General features: G+C 41.7%; 1 protein-coding gene across 2 annotated transcripts in view; it reads right to left on the minus strand.

Annotated features, from left to right (window-relative positions):
* LOC118341124 (neurexin-3b) overlaps positions 1-20,411 on the minus strand; it is a 258,555-nt gene that overhangs the window by 34,914 nt on the left and 203,230 nt on the right. For both annotated transcript variants that reach the window (XM_035679318.1, XM_035679319.1), the window contains one exon: positions 7,663-7,834. In XM_035679318.1, coding sequence (XP_035535211.1) covers positions 7,663-7,834 — 172 coding nt within the window. The remainder of the gene's footprint in view (positions 1-7,662; positions 7,835-20,411) is intronic.

Genomic DNA, 20,411 nt, shown 5'->3' on the forward strand with positions numbered 1-20,411 from the left:
TTTATATGACAAATCTTTTAGAGCTTATTTTATGGTCTGTCTTGGTTCAGTTATTTGCTGCATATCTGATTTCAAATTGCACCGTTCTCACCTGATGATTAAAATTTTACATAAGGACCGAACGCGGCACAATTACATTAAACCATTCATTAAGCCACTTATGCTCGAAAACACTTAACCATAAGCGTGTCACCGTTTCATCTCTTTCTCTTAGCTCTATCATTCTATCGTTCCTTTCTACCTTTCGTATTCAGAGAAAAACCAGCCAAGAGCTCAGTTTACAGCCAGCTGGGAAGGAGTGTGGATATGGCAGCAAGGGAGCTCAAGGAGCTAAAGGACTGTGTCTGCAGCGTGCCAGCAGGTTAATCAGCTACTAGCAGGACTCCCTCCCCATTCCTTTGATCTCAAGCTGGTTTCGGGTGGCGGCCAAACTCTCCTCTGGACAAGGGCCACAGAGGGAGGCATGATGGTTGTATGTGAAACCGCAGACAGACGGAAAGGTTAAGAGTTTGGGGGTGTAGGTTGAGGAGTGGGGCGGTGATAACAGGGGAGGGAGAATATGAAGCATCTTACAAACCGCCACTCAAATGGTCACTTAGCAGGAGTGAAATCAAGTCTGAGACGGAGAGAAGCGGGTAAAAGCTTGCAGTGCATTGCTAATGGCGTGGTCTCAGGTATAGCTTTTACATTGTTCTAGGTGATTAATGAGGTGACAGTCCCCTTGTAATGAATACACCACAAGCTAATTGTCCAACTAATGAGAAAAATCTCTCTAGTTTGTCAATTTGATATTCAATTTCTAAAGGTGACTCCAGAATGGATGACCTTGCCAATAAAGGCACTACTGTTTATTATAAAATCACTCTGCTTTCAAGGTTTTGGGTTTTTTTTTCCAAAGCCGAACGGACAGATATTTCCTCAAAGATTTTTCATCAGCCTTTCAGTACTGCAAAGAGGAAAGAGCAATTTAGCACCATTATGTGTTTGATGTTTTGTCACTGCCAAGGAGCCATTTTATTGTAATCTAAAATCTATATAATGGTTTTTGGGTCATACATACCATTCAACTTAGATCCCTGCACACTTACAAAAATAGTAATTCGATGATAGTATGTGTTTTATTTGTTTTCTGTAATGGTATATTATTCATCTCAGGCACAGACAACCTCATTTCTCACACAACATTATGCAACTATTTTACCTTAAATCAGAATCAGAATTAGAAATACTTTAATAATCCCAGGGAGAAATTACTTTCGTTACATACTATAAATATATATATATTAAGGTTAAAATAGCAGCTTAAAAATAATTTTGATGACACACCAACTGTACTGTAAAGGGCAGAATGGTGCCTTTGTCATTCCCAATCTTCACCCTGAATGTCTATTCTCACACTATGTGACTTTTGTTGAACAGGTATGATCTCCTGTAAGAGTGTGTAACACTTTACGCCGCTACATCACACACCACCAACTATGTCACTGATTTTTGTGAAACTGGATCATATTTTAAGGAGAAAATCTCCAGCTGCAGTGTCTCAACTTTTACTTGTTGCTAAATTACTGCTTACTGTTAACTGTAGCTGCCGTAATGAAACAATTAGCTCAGTTAGCCATGCTGCCAGGACTGGGAGTTACCAAAGTGGTAAACAGTTTTGGATATTTGACAGGAGAAGTTTCTGTTTTTGTGGGCTTCAGTTAGGGAAAGTCGACGTCACGTAATTTTGTGCACCAATAAAGATTTTGTCAAGGTCTAAATCAAAATGTGTTGACAGTAAGGGGGTTGCTTGCTTCTGTCAGTCAAATCTGTTTAAAACACACCCACACAGTCTTCATGATGCGTAGTGTTGTGCAGTGTTATTTTTTGGGGGGGTTGTTTTTTTAGTGAGGAAAAACATAAGAGTTGCAGGTTTTCTGGGGCTTTAATCTGTATTCATACATGTAGATGAGATGGCAACTACACACATACATAATTCCTCATTATTTCTACTGTACGCTGTTGACAACATACTGTATCTGCAGGTATATTCGAGTATTTTCTCAATTAGCCTCTTATAACAGTATTTCAGATGGTACACTCATATTCTCAACTAATGCAGACCTGTTAAAACTAAATAAAATTATTTTTATAAATTGCTGCTGTTTTTGTGTTTATACACGGTTTTTGTGTGTCTCTTTTAGCCCCAATAAATGCCCTCACCATTTTCCCCCTCCTAGCCAAAACAATGTCTTAATGTCTCCCCTTTGGTGGCAGCCATTCAGTCAACACAAACACTGGCACGGCGACAGTCATCTGCTGGTTGGTCGCTTCGTTCTATTCAGTTTGCTTGCCAGACTAATCTCACTGGGGTTCCATCGCAGGGCCAGTGCTGAGAGCGCATCAAAACTGTGAAAATGGCTACCGTGACAGGCTCCTGGCATTCTCTCCATTTGGGGATGATGAGTACATTTGATATGCTGCGGCCCTGTCCAAAAATCATCATTCCACAGCTCAACTCCATAGCTTGCTGTTGTGGCCCCTGGTTATGAATATCCTGCACCACCCACCTCCTTTTCAATCTATACCTGACTTTCATCTCATGTCTCTCCTTCTCTCTCTCTCTCTCTGGCTGTATATTCATCTACCCAAGTTTCTTTGTGTCCTCTCTTTCTCTTTAGCCCACCATCCATTCAGCTATCCTCTGCTTCTTCATCTGCACCCTGTAATTCTCTTTCTCTCTGTCCCTCTCCAATGCAATCAGCCCTCCTCGCTCTTCTTGGCTGAATCAGGCCTCTTCAGCTACAGCCACAATTCTGGTATCATTTATCTACTTTTCACTCACTCTTTATTCCCTTTGTCTTCTTCTCTACCCGTCTATCTGTCTATGTGTCAGCTTTTTCTCCCCTTTGTCAACTTATTCCTGTCATCTACTCCATTAAATGCTTCTGTATTCCCTCAGTGGCTGCATTTCTTTTCTATTCACCCATGTCGCCCTGTTTCTCTAGCTTGCTTTCCCTCTATCCTCCTTCCATTCTCTCTCAGATGTCAGACAAAGCCAGGGAGTAAATTCATCATTTATCAGGTCGCTCTGAAATTTATGGTGTTGAAAGGATGAATTAGACTGGCGGCTCCTACACTCAGCTTAGTCTGAGCTCTGAGAGCGACAGAGATTGTGTCTCAGATAGGGCTAATCATGTTTGGCCCCGGGGACGCATGGGGTTTATCTTGCTTGCGAGGAATTGTTTTGTCTGTATTTCAAGACAAAGATTGGCAGATATTTTGAAACGGCACTGCTCATTGTGTCTGTTTCAGGTTGCAGGAGTTGTAACATTGTGTGCATGGACAAAGGTCTTTGTGTGTTTGAAAAGGAACACAAGGACGTTCTCGTTATAACGACAAATGATGGAGGACACGTAGAGACACACTTTCCCCCGAGACCCATGCAGAGTAGTTAGGCCAATGGTCATTCATCTGAGACAACGCCTGGACCTCAGTCAGCGCCGACAAAGTGTGATGCACAATTTCCGCCTGGCTCGGTCTAGTAAATCTCTGATTCAAAGATTCAAACTTACGCAAAAAGATCATGTAATCCAAAATCAAAGAGTACAGGGATTCGCAGTGTTATATAAGGAAATTGGAACCCTCTCACTAAACAAATACAAGCCCCTGCAGTAATGTGGGCTGTCACAAAAGTACACACAATTGTAGGAGAGATGCGCAGACCCAATGAACAATAAACAGGAAACGACGAGAGACGCAATCAAAAAGGAATTTGAGGACAAAAAAGAAGATCTGAGAGGGCACTGTTAGAGGAGGGGAATAATTAGAGAACACAAAAGACAAAGCAGTCAGCACACACATACACTCAACGCCCACAAACAAACACGCACACTGCAGAAGCCTGATGGAAATGCTGCTGTATGGGATCAGTGTGCTTATGTTGTTGTAAAGAAGAATGGCACTATGAAGCACAGAAGTCCTTCTCTGTCTTATTTCTTAATATTTTCCAGTATTATAAACAACAAACAATTTCTATCTTGTAAACCTGGTTTGTGTGTACATGAAATATTAGTTTTCCAAAAAAGACATTCACGCAGATGTCTTAAGGGCTTAGTGGGCATGACATTGAAGGTCCTCTGCCTATGATCTTAACCACATGTCCTCCTTTATTTCTTTCCTTTGTTTCTGCCTCCTGTACTTTGAACTCCCAATAAAGGCCAAACAGAAGGAGGATAATTATGGTTTATTACAACTTAGCCACCATTTCTGCCATTTCTGATAACTGTGAACTCAAAGTAAATGCTGAGATCTGGGAACACAGTAACAACAGTACAATGAAGTCTGACGAGGCAACAAAATAAGTGGTCAGACGATCAAACAGGTTGTAAACAAGCCAACCATCATTGACTCAATTGTTGAATAAATTCAGTCTTTCAAGTCCAATCTTTCAGTCAGACTAGCTTTACTCCTCACTGGAGCCAGTGTCTTGAAGGTAAGGGTAGAGTAAAAAAGGTACCAGCAGAGTTTTGGGTTTTTTGTTGTTCAATCAACATGCGCTATACACTCCCTGGTCACATTATTAGGTTATCCAATTTAATGTAATCCAGTACAAATAGCTCTGCTACATATTCTACCTTAATGAAGGTTAAAATGTTCAATTTTTGTTCAAATGTTTGGAAAGGTGATAATTCAACTTTATGTTTATTAATAAGGTTAGTGCACTATAGGTGGTGCATTATATTGAAATTTGTCTCTGCCCCCTCATGTTTGCAAAAGCGTTGGGGAAAACATTAGAAACACCTTTCAATATAATGCAGCCCAGTTCAACACCACTGCAAACTACTATATAACCTCAATAATAAACATATTATTAAATGAACAACAGTGTCAATCTAAACAGAATATTTGTTGGATTGGATTGAATTACATTTTACAGGTGTACGTAATAAAGTGGTGGCCACTTCTTTGAGTGTTAAATTAATTCAGGTATAAGCCATAAGATGATGCATATCAGTGTTGTCAGTGTGCAACAAGTGTACCTTTGCTGAATGGTCGCTAGTGCATCTGCTTTCGGCAGCATTGGTGATGCTGGTACTGTATTAAATGTTACCTACGTGCCCTCACTCCTGCTATCTTAACATCTTTTCAATAGTTTGACAACTAAATCTAGTTTTATTTCCCTTGTATTGTTTTATTCTTTTGTTTTTAAATAGTTCATTGCAAAATGTAATAAAATGAAAAATTCCCACTAATTAACCTAGTGAGTATAATGTTGTCATAAATGTTAGGAATGATGTTAATAACCTACAAAAATACAGTTAGTAATAAATTGAAACTCTCCATTAAGAAGTCATTCCTAAGAAAAAGGAAATTACTATAACTGACTGTAACTGACCCAATATTGCTCTAGTAATAATAAAAAGCAGGCCATGGTATAAAAACCTCCTGCTGCCATTTAAAACAGATTCTAACACCTATATACTTTGGTGGGCCAACTTTTCAAACACTGCTGTTGAGATGTCCAATTTACACGCCCGAGGCTATTTTGCAAGCAGCTTTGAATGACAAGCAATCCACCAACACCTTTGTCTTCACCTATTCCCTACCAGAGAGAGAGGGCATGCCCAGATCCGATAACTGTTTATTGAACGACCTGAGAGCCTTGTGGCGGCTGCTGCCTTCAAGTTAAGCATTAGGAGTGTGAGAAAGCAGTCGATGAGTCTGCACCCTAACATGTAATTACTCATGAGATGACAATGCCTTTACAAGGGAGGGAGGGCGGAAGAAAAAAAATCAATCATCGTTGAATTACTATCACTGAGTGCCCTGCAAATTACCTGTGCAGAAGAGAAAAAGAAATTACCACGCATTCGATCCCTCGACCTCAACTCCATTCCAAGACAATGGCAGGCGGGCAGAAAAGGGAACAAACCTCAATGGGATCACTTGGAAGGAACCCAGAGCTAAAAAGCCCAAGCTTTCTGTTGTGCACTGCTTAAACTGAGGCGCAAAACCAACGGCCATTTAGCAGGTATTTCTGAATAGACGGTGGCTTTGGATCACAGATATTGACAGACGGTTGATCAAACCACCTTTGAATGCTGATGCAGAAGGCACTTTGAGGTAATTATGAAGGTGCTAGGGGTTCAACTGGCATTTAAAATTACTGGCCATTAAAGAGGAGAATAATAAGGACTGGGATACAAAAAAACAAAAACAAGACAAAAACTACCTCACATGTATCTGTTTAGTTGACTTCCTTCACTGAGTGTTGCTGTGTATGTGATGGAGACGTCGCTCCTGTGCATGTTTTGTGCCACATGTTATAGAGTTTCTCAGTATTTTCCAGTATAAGTGTGGCTGAAACACAGTTATGAAACCCGTCTAACTTTATCTGTTCAAAGAAAAGCGAAAGACAGCCAACGGCAAAAGAAAGCCAGAGACAGAAGAGATTAACATCACCTGTGCTGGCATTGAACCAAACCAAAACAGCGTGCCAGGTCACGCCAGAAGACGATGCTGCCCTGTCCTCTGTGAAGGCATGCAACATGGAGCATGCTGTAGGGCTGCTGAGACATAGGGCTGAGAAGTGAAAGGGACCAACTCCTATTGGTTTGCTCCTTACCATTGGGTTGCATCAGCATTTTTACACTTTTCCTTTCTTTCAGTGTTTGGAAAAAAAGCTAGTGATGCACAGTTGTGTTTCTGGACACATTTCTGTTCACGTTAGCGCCACATCTGGTAATGTAACACTATTTAATGTTCAACATGTCTATTTATTCTACATCTGTTTCTGTCCAATTATGTCTTGCTGCCATGGCACAATTTCACCTCAGAGATCACTGAAGTTTCATATTATCTTTTGTCATCCCAACTTCTTCTCGCCTCAACTGCCACTTTGTGCCCATGTTGCTTCCCTGTGCGTCTGCTCTGTTTGACTAAGTGAAATTGAAGAGTAGGTAATAGGTAACAAGGAAACAAAGGTGGCCTCCCCTAAGCTGGCTGGCATGGAGACCCAAATATCAAAGACCGGGAGAGCCAACTTAATTTAATGGATTGTTAAGTAGAAGCGGCAGAGAATTTTTCCTTCCTTCCCTTTCACACGCTTTCTCTCACCTAGCTAGCTGAGCGGCACATCTCTGTGCCAAATGAAGGGAGTGCCTGAGCCTCCAAATGGAGCGGGCTTCGTTTGATGACCCTATTTGTATTCTGCTGCTGTGCTGCTTCTGCTGACCTGGGAATGAGAGATACAGGCAGGCAGCAGCTTTATCTGGCCAACAGGCCACCCTTGGTTTCTGCCTCTATCCTCTCCTTGCTTGCCCAACGACCAAATGCCTCTTGGTGCCTTTTAATCCCTTTCCTGAAATGAACTGGCCAGATGTTGCACAGTTAATGCCTCTTGCAAGACAAAAGATTCTAGCTCAGTGTGCTCCTCTCCTATGGAGTCAGGTGTAAGGGCGTGAAAGTAGAATTTTTTGAGACACAGTGTGTGCCAGTTAATGCGACTGCATGCCTCTTAGTCTCCCTGAGATGTTTTACTCAAAAAAACAGGAGAAAGTGAATATTTTTTGTATATTGTTGGTGGTGCCGTTTGCTTAAACAAATAGGTGGTGTCCAGTGGTTTTAAAACTATAATTTTACTCTGGCAGGAATTTATCAGACAAAGGAATAAGGCAGTACCTGTGGGAAAGTGTTCATTCACTGGCCAGTTGTCCACCTGCAAAGTTGCATTGCCCCCATTCCTGGTGAATCGGACCAAATGGTATTTGCCATCATTTACTGCTGTGGTTGTCTCTTTCACACTGATGTCCACTGTTCCAATGTTGAATGTCACACCTACTTTTCCTTGTTCCTGAAAAAATCACAAAGAGAGGAAGAGCAGAGAGCAAATGGTTAGTTGTTTGGCAATTCCCATCAAATGCAGGCAGCCCTACTTCTCAGTAAGAGTGAGTCGCATCAAATGTGTCTCGACTGTCAAGATAAATTTGAAAATCTGAACCGCCACAGTGCCAAGATTACACCTATTGTTGTGCAGTAATTAATTAATTATACAATAAACTAACTGTAAAAAGTTCAATAAAGCTACTTGGATGAATGCACTCGGCTGGTGCTAATGGTGAACTACTCAGAGAACCTGAGGACGCTAGCGCGCTACGCTTCATTATACCACTGTAATGTGATGAAAATAGGCTGCCAGCAGAGATTGTAATGATGAGTAATGCTCCCTGCAGCCTGTCACTGCAAAACTGGCAGGACAGATGCCTTTTCTGCTGTGGCCCCTACAAACTGCATGAATACCATATGTTTTGTTTAGCTCTTAATGCTAAACCAGTTTTACCGTGTCCATAAATCGCGACCCCCCCCCATCATTTCCCGACTCCTCTCCCTTCAACCCCACTAATTTTCATGAGCTGCCAGCATGTTTTATTGTGACTGTTTGCGTATTCATGGGCATGTAGGCGTTACAAGCTAAAGGTTTTAGAGCGGAGGCAGGGTTTGAATAAGTGGCGATGGGGAAGGGCTGTGTTTTCTGTGTCATTTGTTTTAATGCCCCACAGGGAATCTCTCAGTGTAATTACCTACTTTAGAAAGCACAGAGCAGAGGGACCGTTCCTCATAACAAAACCAAAATTAAGAAGGCTTGCACAGGGGGCAGACACATATTGTTAACTGATCAGCTGAGACAATGGCACTGGCTAACTATTACAATACACACCTTGATAATGTCAAGCTTAATTTAACCATGCTCATTGGCACAAAAGCACTGCAAGACTAGTAAACGACACACTTAAACCTGCGGAGCTCTTTTTAATGTTACAGACTCTTAATACTGCAGAGGAACACTTAATAAGGCCAGCCCGAACTTACAGTCCCTCATACTTTTACATTTTCAAATATTCCCAAAATCGAAGAATATAATATTACAATACTATAACACCAGATTATTATAGCAAGCTGCAGTGCATAGTAATAAATGAAGTGTGTCATTTTACTGTTGCTGGCAGACCTTTAGACTTAAAAATTCTGTTCTCCAGCAACACATTCTGCAGAGTTCGTCGTTCTCTGCATTTTTGCTGTATTTATAAAAAGGGAAAAAGAAATACACATGAGATCAATAAGGAACAAATATTAACTTTTAAATCAAGTTTGTTCCTACATTTCTACTCCTTAAGTGGAGCACCTAGAAAACCTTGGAAGAAAGCAGACAGCTCTCTTTTCATTTCTCTAAATTAGGATCGCGTTTTTGTTTCTTAGCATTTTTTACAAGAGCATGGGGGTAAGGGTATATTCTTGTCTTCATTCAAGGTACAGTGCAAGCGGCAGAAAGGTACTCTGTCTTTACGTTTTTAAGGACGCATAAAGTTGCCCAAAGTATGCAGTAAAATGACTTTGTGAGCCTGGAAACCCTACAGTGACTATAGTTTCCTCAACAAGCCCTTTTACCTGTCAAGGCGGTCTGAAGACCCGCACTGTGTTCAATGCCTCGTACAGTTAAAACATCCTTTGTCTGTTCATAAAAAGAGATACGGCACAGCATTACAGTTTGCTTGAGACCATAATGCAAGGAACGACAGAGCGCCTTTCCTCTGTAACAATCTCCAGCTCGGCTAATAATGGAAAAAGAATGTCACCAAAGACATGAGAAAGCCATCTCCTAAAAGCCAAGGTAAGGGCTCAGAGTGGGAGCCAGACGAACAGAATATTTGAATGCGCACTTAACGTCTCTGTCAGAGAGGCTGTAAATGGGCTCTTAATTTAAGTAGTTGTCATTAAAACTCAGAGCAACAGACAAATGCATACAATAAAGAGTGTGTACGGGCATGCTCGCTGCTTATCTAGCAGCGAATACACATAATCCATGCACCGAGACAGGCTAAGGTGAGCACACACAAGTATATGTTGATGATTTAATGTGACAAGGTGATGTTCAGTGTGTGTGTTGTACCGTGAAAAATACTACTAAAGCATCCTGGCTCTCCTGACTAATGACAGGACCTTTCCCTGGTAGGGAAAAACACTATGTCCGATGGCCTGAGCGCATACAAAGCACAGACAGACACATCAGCACTAGTACATCCACTGTGACCTTCAGAGGCTCTGGCAGCCCTGGCTCTCCTGTGTAGTCGCATCAAAGCCACATCACCGACCCACTAATACCTACAAACAAAGACAGATCGTCACCCCCCTGGCCCTGGTACAAACAAACAACAAAACACAACAATTGTACACCTCTGTAGCCGTTGCTGAGTGCCTCCGGGCAGTGTGCAGGGAGGGAACTCTGTGTGGTAGCGCCTCGCAACGGCACAGCTCTCCCTCTCCCTTTCCTTCTCCCTCTTTCTCTGTCTCTCTGCACTACTCCTGTTGTCCGGCTACCCTCCCGCCTCAGCCCCCAACCAACCATACACCCCCAACACCACCCACCCACCTGCCAGCCCACCCCCGCGCTGCAGCAATGTTTGATTGACAGATCCAATTACGTTTTTTATTGGCCTGTCGCTCGCAAGGTGGGAAGGCACTTCATTGTCTCCTGAGCAAAGGGGAAAAATGGCTATTGTTCTCTTAGTGGAAAAGATGATGGCCACTATTCCAGGCGTAAACAAATGATGTGCGGAGAATCACTTCCAAACTTACACACACTTAAGCACAAACAGACACTAAAACACACATACACAGAGTCATAGAGTGTAACCTTCTGCTAAAGAACATTTCAGTAGCATCACATGGCAAAAAAAGACAGCGGTGTTCAAACAGTGAGTCGCCCTCACTAACTTTTAAAACAAACACTCTAAATATGACATTACAGTAGAGGAAGTGTTAATTTACTGGTGTGATGTGCTAAAGCCCTTTTATAGTCTAACATGCTCCCACACTCTCTATTTAATGCCAATCACGAACAGTGACTGTTTCCCCGCTATAGGAATAGAAGGAGATTATGTTGGTGGTTTGTTTGTGCGTCATTTAAGTGTACAGTACTGTATGTGTGGGCATGTTGTGTTCACACTCTGTGTAACTAAGACTGATAAATGTAATTCCAGTGAGCGGAGCAACCCCCCCCCGCCCACCACACACACACCACTTCCTCCTCCTCCTCCTCCATTGCGAGCTGGCCCGGTCTTGGCATGCGGAGCTCCAGCAGTCCCACGTGACCCGGCACACACTGACATCAGTAATCAGGCCCCGCCGCAATCCAATTCAGGGCCGATCAATGCCTCCAACACAAGCAGCGCCCCAGGCAGAGTGAAAGAGAGAGAATCACTCAAAGCAGTGGTGGGCGATCCTGCAGACAGCCATCACAGACAGCCCTTAGCAGACAGCTGCTGTAGTGGGGACAAGCCGCTCACAATAGACCCCATCCCCAGCTTGCTGAATGGTCATTCAACAACAGGCCCCAGACAGATACATACATCTGAAAGCTATTTTATGGAGGTGAGATGGGTAGAATTAGCACATTTAGCTCTGCCGGGGAGAAAAAAGCTGACAAAAGAGGTATGGAATCAGAGAAAGAAATGGATAAATTTATATGGTTGTGTGCCAGAAATCCTCTATAAGAAGATGTGCATCGAAAGCACTTTAAGGTCAGAGAATGTTATTAAAGAGGGAGTTTTTTCCTCCCACAAAAGGTATTACATTGCAATCAAACCTTGATTGAAATCTGGTATGGGCGCAGAGTAGTTGTAGTGGGATGACTCCAGTGGATCTATATTAAGTCTCAGTTGGGAGGGAGGAAGATCTGATATCAAGAATGTGAACATGTCCCAGGGTGGGAGTTTGGGTTACATATCCACCCTTTCATCTGACATCAGCGCTCAAGTTAGCTTTTGTGGTCAGGGGCCATCAAAACTGGATCATGGAAGCAGTGGAAGTAGAATCAATAGAGTGGAGAAGCTAGGACAACGTGAGACGCGGTGGATTGATGCACCTGGCCTTCATAGTGCCAAAGCCATTTATCGTCAGTAATTGACAGAGATAACTCATAGACGGCGCAGTGATTTGTAGCTGTCTGTTCTAGTGCGCATCAGGCTCTCGAGTCAGAAATTTGCTAAAGGGTAGGATGTTAGAGGCTGTTGAGGATTGGCTCTGTGTGTTTGTGTGTGTGTGTGTGCGAGTCATTTCATCATGTACAGAATGTACTGACAACTCGACAGGCCCAAAGCTAGGCAAGAGCCCAGCATATTTGTTGTGGTCTTGAAATTGTGTAACGCTATTGGTGAGATTTAAAGCCCTAATTACAGAGAGAATGTCTTTACTTCCACAATAAATTAATTAGATCAATCAAACAAAGCAATTATACACAGACAACTGAATGAGTTGAGATTTACTGGATGAAACCTTTGGACAATTTGTTCAAAGAAGAGTTGTCCAGAGATCCTGCTATAGTCACATAGTCAATCTGAAAATTATGACCTAAAAATTAAGGTTTATGCTTGAGTGGTTAAAGGGTTGGTTCAGCCAACAAAAATATATTTTGTTACTTACCCCTTATTTGTCCAGGTTTTCTGCCTACACCCCAATTTACTGGAGGTGATATTCTTAATTTTTATTGTCAACAAATCCCAGAAAAAAACAACAACTAACTATTGATTTTACTTGCAAGAATTTTTGTTTTATCCAAAGCCAGATGTGTTAAAAACACACCAAGTAGCAACACTGTTGCACTGATTGACATGTTTCTTTATTACAATGAACATGGGCATTGTTGTTTATTTTGACTAAATCCCATATCCACTAGAGGCAAAAAAAAAAATGAAAAAAATAATAGAAATAAATTCGCACCTGAAAAAAGTGCCCACTATTTACTCCTGTTTGAGTTCAGTTTTGTAAAAAACTACAGTGCCCAGCTGTTTTAGGAAATCACTTTTAAATATCAATTTGTCACCCATCTTTAAAAACAATTACATCTTAAGTAGAACAAACAGGCATGGGGCTGACTGCCACAGTATTGAGAAACAGACACACGCGTTACTAATTTTCATCTTTCCATGGGATCGGTTGACCATGAGAACAATATATGTAACACCAGCCCTATCCCTTAATTTGCAGTGTTCACAGCATTGAGTAAGTACACTGAGCAGCAATGTGCCTTACTAAAAACAATGTCGATGTTACTCTGGATAACCCACAAAACACACTGTCAGGAGGTTTCATGGGGGCTATTTCTTTGATAGAGAGTTGTTTCTTTGAAAACCTGGCACACAGAGTTCTGTGGAGTACACAGAGTAACAAGGCCAATGAGAAGAAAAGTTGCGACTTTTAAATGTCATTTTTTCAATGTTGTGAGTACGGCAAAACAAATTCCACTTTCCTAGGTGGTATTGGTGTTGCAGCATAACCTCAGTGTCTTAAAACCTGGGCAAATAAACCCAAACTATCTGCATGGCTACATGTCACAAGGGGTTAGTGTATGCATTTGTTTGTTTATTATTCAATTAACTGTAATTTTTGGGCAATATAATTATGAAAGGGATATAAAGTCCTGAAAAAGAGGGAAGGTTGACAAATACATATTTTAATGTCATGAAAAAAGCACATTTTGAAATAAATGCAGGAGCTCATACCACTGATGCATGCACAAAGTCTTGCTGACATACAAGGTACACAAAAAGGCACTCGTTTTGGAAAATATATACTCTACAGTGGGACTGAATAAAACACTGCAGACACGGTTTTACTTTCTCAGATTAGAGCAGAGGCTGCAGGGTTCAGGGTTCCTGGCTTTGTACAGTCATTGTCTTAATGCACTATTCAAATAAACATTCCTCTGCAAACTGGGAAATTCCATTAATCATTAATTGGCTCAAAGGTTCATTCAGACATTCATAATCGCCTGCAGAGTTGTTGTGAGAGGCGATGTGGGAGGATACAAGGCGCAGAGGCCTGGTGCCTCTGAAATATTGATCACACCTAAAAGAACCCAGAGGTCTAACACAGGCTATATTTCACACCTGAGAGAGCCAGGAACAGCTTCATCGAATGGACAGGAACAAAATGGCTTCCACCTTGCTTTACTTAGTGCTACTGTAGGTAATTGCTAAGGTAATGCCAGTGAGTCCATTAGCCAGTTTGTTAATGCCCAGGAGTGCCAGCTACTGTTAGCCCATATTGAAGAGCAAGTCATTGCATTTTTAATACAAACACAAGCAGCAGCGATGCTGGGGAAGGTAATGGCTTTGACTCCTGCGCTCGGGCTCAATGTCAAACTCTGAGCCTCGCTCTTTGATCCTCTGCCGCAGAATATGAATCGCGCAGGGTCAGCCTTATCAATTATTTACACCCACTCTTTCTCTATTTCCTGTTTGTCCGCTCTTGTGGCTGTAACTTGCCCTGACACTAATGGCGGACGGCTTGGTGAAAACATTTATCAATGTTACCGCAGAGTCCTCTCCAGCTCTATACTATCACTTTCAGCCTTTTGGAACTTGGAGCACTGACACTGCACTGATCCTAATCATCACTACTATACTTTACTGCATGTGTCTTGGCCGCATTGTCTCAGTAAAATCACTGTCCCTGAAAGAACCTTCACTCGTTGCATCCTGTACCGCCAATGAATCTGTACCTAGTTTCTTTTTTGGCTTTTTATGTCTTCATTTGATAGGACAGGTAAAGATAGACAGAAAACACTCTACTCACGCCCCTGTACCTAGTTACAAGAACTATAGACTAATGCTTAATCGATTTTCACTTTAATATATACAGTGTTTACTCTACTACTACTACTACTTTTTTCAACCAGGCCATCAGGATAGTGAACTGACTTCTATGACTTGGCCTTGTCTAGCACATTGTCCTCTGTGAATCATCTGTACTGCATTGCTGGGCAATATTTCACAACTGCACATTTTATATTATCATTTAACGAAAAATCCACAGTCCACCTTCACAGAAGGTAAATACATGCGTCAGCATTTTAATCCTCACGTCAAATACCTGTATTGTACGGGTATGCCACCTGGAATCTTAAGTCTCTAAATCTCGCCATGTGTGAAAAATTTTGTTTTTTATATTATTGTTTTCACATTAAATTAGTAAATTATTAAGAATTAAATATTTAAGTCCTGACATTTAAGCTATTTGTTCACTTAACTGTACGTTTTGACACAAACCGCGCAGCTGATGAACACGGCAAGAAGTCTATTTTCCACCTTCCAGATAATTATAGACCTTCATAAAATATATAACCAGATATGACTTTGTTCCAACATGTTATTATATATTGCCAACAGACAAAAACAACAACCCAATTTCTAGAGAGCAGATCCATTCATAGGTACTAAGTGTTGCTCAGTCTCCATTATGGTCAGAATACTACACAGCTGAAGTAATTATAATGTATACTGCATAATTACAAGCTTACAACCACAGAAGCGTGGTAAAACTTCAGCCATGAATTTTCATCCGTCTGACCTGCTGCAACACTACATTCGCACCATTACAGAGCGCCATGCACCGGCCAACAACAACATCCAATCGGACCATATGCAAAAGCAAGGGCCTCAGTCGCCGTCATGTACATACTCTCCACTCTCTGAATGTATTTATACTCCGCTTGGACTGATGATTTGCAACAGCTGTTAAGAAGGTGCTGGGCATAAATCTTTAGTTTGATTGCATTTACTCAGTGTGCATTCAGATTTGATTTGATTTACTCAGTTCTGCACCAACATCCATTAAAAGAAAAAGCAGGTTTTGTCTGACCTCACACTGCACCGCGTTAGGCCACATGGTCCCCGTGCACCGGGGGGCTCATTTAGAAAAAAAAAGAGCCAATGAATGGGATTTGTGCTAGATGGAATAATATGCTGTGAAAGTCCATTAGGGACTAGGCTAATGAAATTGAAACAGCTTGGTGATCAAATTAGAATCTGTTCGGCAGATATTTAATTTAATGTGCTGCTGAATTCGAGCACTTTCTATTTGGTAGCCCCAGAATGAAACCAGTGCACAATAAATCAAGCAGGGACACAATTCATCCTACAACACCCCCCTCATTCTGAAATGAACAACTTTCTAATGTCTATGTTTGCACAAAGCCTACCTGCTATTTCTCAAACAAAGCAGACTAAAGTGAAACAGTTAAGACACACAGTACCAGTGTACCACACACAAAAACAAATTACAAAGAGACTTTATCTTTGACCTTTCAGCGCGTTTTCACATAGAGAATACCTTCAGTCACGATCACATGCATCGCTTCAGCTACTTGGTAAAGAGTCACGGGGTGAAATTATTTGAATAGACACACAAAAGATTTCAGCTTGTTTGAAGAGCTGCCCTCTGTATTTTGCACGCTCTCTCTATCGTGTCTGGGGTAATATGCAAAGTAAAACCACACGGGGAGAAACAGAAGCAGAGCGGGGGAAAAAAAACAGTAGCTATTTCAGATAGCTGCACATCATCCCAATTAAGGAAACCGATGGTAATTATTGGAGCAACAAAGATACGTTCTAAATAGGGGGGAAGCCGTGCCGCAGAGACTCTTTCTATTAAAATGGGATGGATAGGGTTGCTCTCTAGTCTTGTGTGTGGTGGCCATAAACACGTCTTTGAGCGTCGAGCAAAGCTTGGACCACAGTTCTATTGAGAGAGGAAAAAAAGAGACAGACAGAGACGGAGAAAGAGAGAGAGAGACGCAGCTTCTCATCCATCTGTTTATATACACATACTATTCTGGGCACGCACTTCCAGGCACAAACAGACGGGCTGATGAATGTAAACACACAAGTGTGCACGTGAACACACACACACACAAACACACACAGACGGTTATTTTTTTTGTTTTGTCACAGCCCTTGTTTGTCCAATGTTGTCTCAGCACGTTGCATTAAAATTAGAAGTGGTAACACCCACGTGCCCGGGAACAGGTGTTAAAATGCTAATGCTAATGGCTGGCATCTACAGTAGACAGTGCTCTGATCCCTCGCTGGCTATGTCAGGTCTAGATTGTGGAGGGCGATGTGAAGTAAAAGAGGGGAGGGGTGCTTGTTCCCCAATCACAGGAGATGATGAGGAAGAGAGAAAAAAAAAGAAGGGCCTCCTCTTTTCTCCGCCAAGGGGGGAATGCGGGGAGTTGCCAACATTGGCACCAAAGCTAGTCGGATTGCGCTGGCAGCAGAGGGGTAGGTGGTCTGTTGCCAAGGGTAACCTGCCTGGGATCAAGACTCTACCCTCCACCTTGCCTGCTGAGGTGTCAGGGATGAAGGTAGAGGTGAAAGGAATGAAAAGAGTGAGAAAGGACTCGCAGGATGAAAGTGAATGTGCAGAAAAAAAGACAGGAGAAGAGAGGCTATGAGGTGAGGTGGAGAGAGAGGCAGAGAGAGAGAGAGAGCTGCAGAGAAATTATTAACTGAGAATAAAGTGCATTAGGCACCTTGGTCCCAACCACACTCCTTTTTTCTTCTTCTTTCCATTTCTCTCCGTCTTCGATAGTCTTCTGAAGAGGAGATTCATTTTATTTTGATTTGAGATTCATTTAGTTTCAAATCCACTAAGTCTCTCAGTGATAATATGAATTTGAGGGTCGCTCCCTCCCACTAAGCACTGAAGACACCGTTTGCTGCCGTTTAAATTCGCACCACTTGCAATGTAATTGCTTCAACTTGGAGATATTATGATTTGGTAAGATGATAAAGCTCAACAGAGTTATAAGGGAGATATATTCGTGGGGCTTATAAAAATGTATACAAAACAATATCAGTATGAGCAAGGTAAACCAAACATTTGATGTTCTTTCAACAGTAGTTGAAAGAACATCAAATGTATGTAGTTGATTTCCTTAAGTACTGTCCTATGCAGTTTGAGGGACTTGATTTTATGGTATTTTATACTTCTTTACATTAAAAAATATATAATAAGCTTATAAAATACACTGCATTATTAAACATTAAACCAGTAGTTCCCAACCTTTGACCCTTAACAAAAAAGAGCAGTTTCGAATTGGAGGCCTTAGTCATGTTTCAACCTCCTTAGATGGTTTCATTTAAATATCTGTTCAGGGTGCCAAGAGGTCAAATTATCTAATATTTCACAAAGAATATCAGAAGTAGCAGAACCTTTTCTTTCTTCCAGCCCCATTAATCATATCAAGACCCCCCAGACTTTTCTTGTGACCCTTTAAGGGTGTGCAACCCTTTGGTAAGGAACCCCTGGACTAAACTACTGAACTGTATGTAAAGTAGTTAAAGCTAGCTCCACTGCAACCAGCTAACTACAGTAAAATGCTACTTACGCATTGATGCATTACTATTAACAATCTAATAATGTCATATATAATAACATATCAGTTACAATGGACATTTTTTACTTTTTCTCTTGATACTTTCAGTACATTTCACTGATTATTTAATATATTTAATTTGATTTAATACTTCGCTCCACCGCTGCTACTGACAAACATGTATCTTTACCTGGAGCCCTCTTGCTGTCCACCACGCTGTAACCTTGGGCAGATATGATCTCTGTATCTATGTATGACAGAATACCTGAATGGGCTTAATGCAGCAGCGGAGGCAAAACTCTCCTGTGGCGATGGCTCAGAAGCCACACTGGGCAACATATGCCATCTCTGTGTGCATAGCTGTCATGTCAGCTTGATACTGGTCAGCAGTCCAAGTCTCACTTTGCATTTATTCATTTCCAATTCATGACCACATCCGGTGCATTAGAGCTGTGTTAAATCAACCAGAACCACACCAAACCCCCTGGAATGCATAAAAAGATGATGAGCTCTGATGACTGATTAAAGACGTTTCTGAAGCAACTGTCTGACTGATTGTCAGGCTTTACCCTACATTATGAAGCAATACTATATTTAAGTTATCAGTGGGGGATGAATACAGGATTGTATAAATGAGATAAGATGATTGTTTTCAGCAAAAAGTGAAATTTTGGAGTGGGTTACACCAGGGTTTTTTGAGATAAGTCAAGCTATCAGACCCCATGCTGCTAAGCAGCATGAGGGATCTCAGCAGCTGTCTAAATGTGTCACTGCCGTTTAGAGTTACTTTCACGTATGTTTTGAGACTGAGAGGTGATACGGACAGAGGGCACAGGGGAGAAAGAGAGACAGAGAGAATGAACAAACAAACAAAGTAGCTGTGTTCAGGAGTAGAAAATACGAAGACAGAGAAAGGGGAACGCTGAAATGGAGACATGAATAGCCAGCACCTAAAATGGCTGAATAAACAGGAGGAAATCTAGGTCGGTCTGTCTCTCCCACTTTAAGGAACGTTGAGGCGAGTGCCCTACTTCTTGAATGCTTTGGACACTTTCAGGGCAAGCTGTCGTCAAACTGAGCTTCCCCTATACTTCTGGATATGTTAAAACCACAAGCCCTGTCTGAAAAAGATTGTGAGGTATTATTTATGAACTACAAAATAATAGTGAATTTGCATTCACGTCTGCTTACATCCTCCCTGCATGCTTGTCCTTTCTTGTCAATTATTCTCCATAATTATTTTTTCCTCGCTATTTCAAAAAGGCATTATTTTTCATTAAATTAATTGGCCCAAAAGTAATAAAGCACCAGTCATTTTTAAAGGCAATTTTCTTTTCCATAATATGAAACTGCTAAAAGATAAGTGCATATCAAAGGCTCAGCAGATAGCGCTCATTGCTGCTCTCCTCTCTCACAATTAACAGGGCTGCCTGCAGAGAGGAGGCATGAAATCTAGGTGATTGGAATGCAGGGAGATGCCAACATAATTCTGAAAAATGCCATTAATGTTAATCAGGGCCTCTCAATGATTGACTATACTGATGCCTTCTTGCATGTTGGGAGCTGTGCATGCCTGTTGTAAGCATGTTACAATGCACGATCAAAGGAGCTGGCACGTTTATCATGGTGCTTTTATCTGGCTTTTAAGGTTTCTAACTGCACGGGTGGGAAGAGTGTGATGGTGGCTGATAAATGCAACGCGTGGCGTGTATGAAAGCGTGAGTGATGTGATGCCAAAGCCCATATGCGATTGCATGCATTTTCCCATGTAAAAATGGTACAAATGTGTCATAAAAACACATATAGATATAGGTAGGTATGTTGGCACATTTATGTATTCATCTTTTTCCATTCAGAGATAACTACATAGAGGTTTGCAGAGGGCAGGGAAAAGTGAGCCAGAGAAAGTGACAAATATATTGTCTATCTTGTGAGACAGAGGGAGTTTGTTTTTAAATGTCACAGCGACTCTCAAGGTCTGTCCCAGGTCAGCCCATGTTGCTCCTCCCGAACAAGACTGCAGAAGACTCATTGCTGCGTCACATGGACACACACACACACACACACACACACACTATCAGCATCTGCCACCTTGACTGCTTGAAAGTCTCCAGAAGCACTGACTTCATACTGAATGCAGTCTCTGGAAAAGGTGGAGACGCGCACACACTTGCTGAGATGTCAATTTTGACATGTGGGGGCTACCCTGACCCTG

Source organism: Morone saxatilis, unplaced genomic scaffold (assembly GCF_004916995.1).
Source record: "Morone saxatilis isolate NCDOM2014 unplaced genomic scaffold, NCSU_SB_2.0 Contig7, whole genome shotgun sequence".
NCBI lineage: Eukaryota > Metazoa > Chordata > Actinopteri > Moronidae > Morone > Morone saxatilis.